Source organism: Asterias rubens, chromosome 15, assembly GCF_902459465.1.
Source record: "Asterias rubens chromosome 15, eAstRub1.3, whole genome shotgun sequence".
Classification (NCBI taxonomy): domain Eukaryota; kingdom Metazoa; phylum Echinodermata; class Asteroidea; order Forcipulatida; family Asteriidae; genus Asterias; species Asterias rubens.
The window spans coordinates 10,059,946-10,067,919 of NC_047076.1; the positions used below are offsets into that span (position 1 = coordinate 10,059,946).

The 7,974-nt window shown below is 44.3% G+C and overlaps 1 protein-coding gene across 2 annotated transcripts in view; it reads left to right on the forward strand.

Moving 5' to 3' along the window:
* The window catches only part of LOC117299887, a 34,069-nt gene extending 27,244 nt beyond the window's left edge, over positions 1–6,825 (forward strand). For both annotated transcript variants that reach the window (XM_033783475.1, XM_033783476.1), the window contains one exon: positions 1,418–6,825. In XM_033783475.1, coding sequence (XP_033639366.1) covers positions 1,418–4,379 — 2,962 coding nt within the window. In that variant the 3' untranslated portion in view covers positions 4,380–6,825. The remainder of the gene's footprint in view (positions 1–1,417) is intronic.
* The last annotated feature ends 1,149 nt before the right edge of the window (positions 6,826–7,974 follow it).

Consider the following 7,974-nt stretch of genomic DNA (forward strand, 5'->3'; position numbering starts at 1 on the left):
GCTTCAATTGTGGTGTATCATGGCCTAGGTGATTTCAAACTCTAATGTTTCTGATCAGCAGAGTGTGGGTTCAAGTCCCTGCCGTGTCACCTGTGTCCTTAAGCAAGACAGTTAACCATTTGGATGGGACGTAAAGCCATTGGTTGTGTAATGCACATAAACAAAAACAGTGCACAGGTGTTCCTGGTTTGATTGGCAGCATATTGCGCCACAGCACCTTGTAGACCATAAGTCTCATAATTCAAACATAGTCCCACAAACCTTGCAGGAAAATACTGTTTGTTAAAGTGCCTTGGGCGTCACTGAGTGACGGATATGCATGCTGTATAAGAAGCTGCTTTTATTATTATTACTGTTATTATTATTATTATTATTAATATTAATAATTCAATTCAGTTAAGGATTTGGTTATTTTGTGTACGACACAAAACACAAACGACAACACGTTCACATTTAAAGATAGCAATAGTAGAAAGCTTCCCTTGATTTATTACAAGCTGAGGTGCTGTACATTTTGAGAAATGAGTAAAAACAAGTCACAACATTTTTTGTCACACTGAGACGAGTGTTTACTCATTTTTAAAAACTACAGCACCTCAGCACGTAATATTTTCAGGGAAGCTTTCTACTATCATTATCTTCAAACTGTGTGGGTTTAATGTAAATCTGTTGTCATTGTGTTTTGTGTCCTTCAAAAAGGACCCAGACCACTTAAATATTTACAATACAAAAAACATATTTTCAAATTAAAGCCTGGGGATTGGCGCAAAGCGAAGCCAACTACTAAACAAACGAAGCCATTTGTTTATCATGTACATCTAAAATATTTATGAAAACAAGACACACTCTAATAAAGTCTAAATTCTGAATAAGACTTGAATCCTATATTTTAGGAGGGAAAGGACTGAATAGTGTACAGTGCAAACACACATCGACGTAGGGGTTAAAACCAATTTCACTTTCTTATCTAATGCAAATTTAACATCACTGAAATTGTTGCAGTACCTGCTGCTAAAATAACGGATTGAAACTGCCTCAAGCTACCAGGCAATCTTGGTGGTGTAGCTAAAATAACGGATTGAAACTGCCTCAAGCTACCAGGCAATCTTGGTGGTGTAGCTAAAATAACGGATTGAAACTGCCTCAAGCTACCAGGCAATCTTGGTGGTGTAGCTAGTAAGACATCTGCTCTAGATTGCAAAGGCAGCGGGTTTTAATCCCAACCGAGTATCATGCCTGTGATTTTGTTCACAGAACTCTGGAAAGCTCTGAGTATACAGTGCTTACACACATCGGTGTAAGGGTCAAACTGAAATTTATATTCTTTATTCTTGATGAAAATTTAACATCTTTTATATGCTGAATACATGTAGATTGTTGTACTAAACATTTGTTGTTGCTTTGTATTTACTCACAGGAGCATGGGAACAACTGATGGAGTGAATCTTATCTCATCCCCTAGTAAACTTGTCAACAGAGGAAAAGACGTGTGTGTGCAAAGACATAAAACCAGGCAACAAAATGAAGAAACACTGGACAAAGATACTGCACAATCTACAAGTGTAATTAGTAAGAGACGTCCTGTACAAAGTAAAGAGTCTGCTGTACATCAATCCTTTCCTGCTACAAACACTCTTGAGTCAGTTGCTGATGCTGCAACTACATCCATTGCTGTACATCAGGAGAACACAGTGCCAGTTGGTAACTCTGATCAGCATGACGGTGTGTGTCAAGCCTTAACACCACCAAGACGCTCAAGCAGACAAAGGAGTACAAACCTCATCATTATGTCATCAACAGATGCTAGCAAACAGGATGAAATGTTACCATCGCCACAGGGGGAAGAGAAAAGGTTATCAAGCAGTAGACCAACAAACATTGACAGTACTCAACAATCTCCAGCAACCCCTGGTAGAAAGTCTTCAAGACTATCGTTGTCCGCAAGACGAAGACAGCTACAGAAGACTAGGACTGGTTCCCCTGAGAGTACATCACCCATAGAGGTTACTAGTAAACAAGATAGTCAAGTTTCTGTTAATACACCTCCTACGAAGGACAAAAGACACAAATGTCTACGGCTATCACTGACAGCGAGGAAACGACTGTTGAAGGAATCAATGAACAACAAATCACTCCCTGTTGATGGAGTAGAAGAAGCTTCAGCCACACCTGACCCTAAAACATCCCAGCAGGAAACTACCACTGATGTTGTACAAGGAGTAACCAATCAACCTAGTACATCAATAAAACCAAAACAAGGTGGTAACAACCAGGGAATCAGTCAATCACAAATGAACAAGACTGGTGCATCTAAGACTCTGTCACTGAGAAAGAGAAAACTATGTGACCTTCATGATAGCATCTCCCCAAAGCATATAAACAAAACGGGTATTAACACTGTTCACAAGCAGCATACACAGCCGGACAGATATGACAGACAAGAATCTACTAAGGAACAGAGAAGAAAGAAAAGCAAGACCAGAGTGACTGTTGTTGACAGTCAAGAGTCACCTTGTGATTCAGATTGCAACATACCTGATGTAAGCAATTGCCCTGTAGGTAAGCAGACACAAGGACCTGCCAAACAAGCATCAGCCCCAACAAGTAGACAATCAATGCATCATGCCAACTTTGAAACCATATTTCAAAGTGATCCAAATGTAGAACAGTCAAGTTTCTTGGGGTTCAGTACTAATGACATTACTGAGACAGAGCAGCGCCTGCAACAATTGAGTGCTTCATCTCTATCCTACACAGACAAACTTGAGGAAGCTGCTCTTAATGTCTGCTGTATCCCCTCATCTGAATTGTGTTTACCAGAACAGGATGATGACTCCTGGAGTGGTTCTTCAGATGAAGATCATGTGGAGGAGGTATTTGTTGGCATGGCACTAAGGAATCTTGCTAACTTTCCTTCGGATGGATCAGATTGGGAAGCCAAAGTAGGAGGGTTTATGTCGGTCAGACTGGACAAAGCTATGCAGGTTAAGAAGAAAGAAACCATCATGCCACAAGTAGGTATCCAAGGCAAGGAGAACATCCATGGACATCTATTCAGACAGGTTGAGAATATGCCTGATAAGATAATCACAAGTGATATGAGTAGACAGCTGGAACAGTTGCCCAATACCTCACAAAATATACCAAGAAGTAAGGACGAAACAGTGTCAAGGAAAACAGAACGTAGGTCCAAGCCAGTTGATGCTGAAGTTCCTACAAAAAATCGTACAATAAACTGTGTTCCTAGTCATAAGACGAAATCAATAAAGCAGAGTACACAAGCATCTTTATCATCAGGATCAGTGAATGTGGAAAAGAGAATAAACACCCATCGACATCCAACACCTTTGAACGGTCCTTGCAGAGTTGCTTTCTCAAATGCAGTGTCAGTTTCTTCGCCTGGCCAGTCTCAAAAGCCTGTATGTAGCACTCCCCAACAGAACAAGTCACAAACTACTGGGAAATATCAGCTCGTGTTTTCTCCTGACACTCCTGTGGATGAACGGCAAATTATTTTGAATCATTATGTTCATGATGTATCAGAAGAAGATATTGATTTCCCTAAGTTTTCAAGCCCTGGACAGTCTGATTTTATTGTATCTCCAATTAAGAACTTCACCAAGAATAGATCTCCAAACCTAAAGAGAGGTTCCAGATCATCTTACAAGTTGAAGGCCCCCAAGGCACTTAGTGATTTATCTCCTAGAGCAAGCTCCTCAAAGAAGTCTCTATTTACCAAGAGACCTACCAAGAGGAGGAGAAGAAACTCCACTCCATCACAACCAGGTAGAGTTTTTCATCTTCATTTAAACCCACCAGGTTCACCCAGAAAAAGAGATGTATTGCCATCTGGGCTTTCCTCACCCATCAAGCAGTCAGTGGCTAATATTAAGCAGTCATTACATTTCCAGTCTGGTTTGGAACCTACACACCCACAATTCAGCTATATGCCAATCAACGAGTACAATAAAACATCACCCACATTTTGTGCTGAAACAAAGCCACACTTTTCCTCTCATATTCTTGATCCTGGCAACAAACGGCGACGTAGTGATAGACTCAGAAGGCATAGTCATCCCCAGCAAACGCTGCAACGACCTTCAAGAACATGGTCACTTTGTGTATCTTTTGATGATGACATTTGTCGCAGTGAAGATGTGTATGAATTTATAGATGAAAGCACAGAGTTAGAGACGGGAAACAGCAGTCAACAGTCAAAGGATGGTGCGGTCAAAAGAAGCAATACACCTAAAAAGACTGCATCTTCAAAGCTACGTGCACCTAGAGATAAAGCATGTACATCAGTGCAGAAATCAAGTGAGCATTCCGATGATCTTGTTATGGAGGATTATGGCTTACCTTTTTCATTTTTTATGTAACTTGTTAATAACATTGATGAGCAATCAGATGAAGTACTCTACATGAGGATGCAATGTAGGCAACTTATACCTCATAGTCTATATTTTCTGTACTTGATGTTTTTGTATGATTTTGTTGATATTTTGAGGAAAGGTAAAAGAGGATGAAATTGTGATAAGATTTTTTACTTTAAAGGTTATTGTGGCTTATTTAGTTTGGTTTTATTTAAATATCATGCTATTAAATGAAGTGTTAGACTACAGTATTCATTATTTATCATGAGGGCAATAATTTTAAGGGCATAGTGAGGCCGTATCCAAATTGGTGTCTACAGCTACGGCTATGACTGTTGCTAAGGGTGTTGCTAAGGATGCCTATACTTCAACGCATGATGACGCATAGCCGTAGCTATAGCTGCCAATTGGGGCGTGGCCTAATGGTGTCTACAGCTACGGCTACGACTGTTGCTAAGGGTGTTGCTAAGGATGCCTATACTTCAATGCATGATGACGCATAGCCCTAGCTACAGCTGCCAATTGGGACGTGGCCTGATGGTGTCTACGGCTATGACTGTTGCTAAGGGTGTTGCTAAGGATGCCTATACTTCAATGCATGATGACGCATAGCCCTAGCTACAGCTGCCAATTGGGACGTGGCCTAATGGTGTCTACGGCTACGACTATTGCTAAGGGCGCCCTATACTTCAATGCATGATGACGCATAGCCGTGGCTATAGCTGCTAATTGGGACGCGGCCTGATGGTGTCTACAGCTACGGCTACTACTGTTGCTAAGGGCGTGCTAAGGATGCCTATACTTCAATGCATGATGACGCATAGCCGTAGCTACAGCTGCCAATTGGGACGTGGCCTGATGGTGTCTACAGCTACGGCTACGACTGTTGCTAAGGGTGTTGCTAAGGGCGCCCTATACTTCAATGCATGATGACGCATAGCCGTAGCTACAGCTGCTAATTGGGACGTGGCCTAATGGTGTCTACAGCTACGGCTATGACTGTTGCTAAGGGTGTTGCTAAGGGCGCCCTATACTTCAATGCATGATGATGCAAAGCCGTTGCTATAGCTGCTAATTGGGACGTGGCCTGATGGTGTCTACATCTACGGCTACGACTGTTGCTAAGGGTGTTGCTAAGGATGCCTATACTTCAATGCATGATGAAGCATAGCCGTAGCTACAGCTGCCAATTGGGACATGGCCTGATGGTGTCTACAGCTACGGCTACGACTGTTGCTAAGGGTGTTGCTAAGGGCGCCCTATACTTCAATGCATGATGACGCATAGCCATAGCTATAGCTGCCAATTGGGACGTGGCCTGATGGTGTCTACAGCTACGGCTACGACTGTTGCTAAGGGTGTTGCTAAGGGCGCCCTATACTTCAATGCATGATGACGCATAGCCGTAGCTACAGCTGCTAATTGGGACGTGGCCTAATGGTGTCTACAGCTACGGCTATGACTGTTGCTAAGGGTGTTGCTAAGGGCGCCCTATACTTCAATGCATGATGATGCATTGCCGTAGCTATAGCTGCTAATTGGGACGTGGCCTGATGGTGTCTACAGCTACGGCTACGACTGTTGCTAAGGGTGTTGCTAAGGATGCCTATACTTCAATGCATGATGACGCATAGCCGTAGCTATAGCTGCCAATGGGGACGTGGCCTGATGGTGTCTACAGCTACGGCTACGACTGTTGCTAAGGGTGTTGCTAAGGGCGCCCTATACTTCAATGCATGATGACGCATAGCCGTAGCTACAGCTGCTAATTGGGACGTGGCCTAATGGTGTCTACAGCTACGGCTATGACTGTTGCTAAGGGTGTTGCTAAGGGCGCCCTATACTTCAATGCATGATGATGCAAAGCCGTTGCTATAGCTGCTAATTGTGACGTGGCCTGATGGTGTCTACATCTACGGCTACGACTGTTGCTAAGGGTGTTGCTAAGGATGCCTATACTTCAATGCATGATGAAGCATAGCCGTAGCTACAGCTGCCAATTGGGACATGGCCTGATGGTGTCTACAGCTACGGCTACGACTGTTGCTAAGGGTGTTGCTAAGGGCGCCCTATACTTCAATGCATGATGACGCATAGCCGTAGCTATAGCTGCCAATTGGGACGTGGCCTGATGGTGTCTACAGCTACGGCTACGACTGTTGCTAAGGGTGTTGCTAAGGGCGCCCTATACTTCAATGCATGATGACGCATAGCCGTAGCTACAGCTGCTAATTGGGACGTGGCCTAATGGTGTCTACAGCTACGGCTATGACTGTTGCTAAGGGTGTTGCTAAGGGCGCCCTATACTTCAATGCATGATGATGCATTGCCGTAGCTACAGCTGCCAATTGGGACATGGCCTGATGGTGTCTACATCTACGGCTACGACTGTTGCTAAGGGTGTTGCTAAGGGCGCCCTATACTTCAATGCATGATGACGCATAGCCGTAGCTATAGCTGCCAATAGGAGACTTTCCAACGCTAGGTGGCAGCAGACATACCGGGTAAATTTCCATTGTTTACGTAGTTCTGAACATGCGCATAATTCTGCGAACAATGGATTTACCCGGTAAGTCTGCTGCCCTCTATCGTCCCAGAAAGTCTCCCATTGGGACGTGGCCTGATGGTGTCTACAGCTACGGCTACGACTGTTGCTAAGGGTGTTGCTAAGGGCGCCCTATACTTCAATGCATGATGACGCATAGCCGTAGCTACAGCTGCTAATTGGGACGTGGCCTAATGGTGTCTACAGCTACGGCTATGACTGTTGCTAAGGGTGTTGCTAAGGGCGCCCTATACTTCAATGCATGATGATGCATTGCCGTAGCTATAGCTGCTAATTGGGACGTGGCCTGATGGTGTCTACAGCTACGGCTACGACTGTTGCTAAGGGTGTTGCTAAGGATGCCTATACTTCAATGCATGATGACGCATAGCCGTAGCTATAGCTGCCAATTGGGACGTGGCCTGATGGTGTCTACATCTACGGCTACGACTGTTGCTAAGGGTGTTGCGAAGGATGCCTATACTTCAATGCATGATGACGCATAGCCGTAGCTACAGCTGCTAATTGGGACGTGGCCTAATGGTGTCTACATCTACGGCTACGACTGTTGCTAAGGGTGTTCTAAGGATGCCTATTCTTCAATGCATGATGACGCATAGCCGTAGCTATAGCTGCCAATTGGGACGTGGCCTGATGGTGTCTACATCTACGGCTACGACTGTTGCTAAGGGTGTTGCTAAGGATGCCTATACTTCAATGCATGATGAAGCATAGCCGTAGCTACAGCTGCCAATTGGGACATGGCCTGATGGTGTCTACAGCTACGGCTACGACTGTTGCTAAGGGTGTTGCTTAGGGCGCCCTATACTTCAATGCATGATGACGCAAAGCCGTAGCTATAGCTGCCTATTGGGACGTGGCCTGATGGTGTCTACAGCTACGGCTACGACTGTTGCTAAGGGCGCCCTATACTTCAATGCATGATGACGCATAGCCGTAGCTATAGCTGCCAATTGGGACGTGGCCTGATGGTGTCCACAGCTACGGCTACGACTGTTGCTAAGGGTGTTGCTAAGGGCGCCCTATACTTCAATG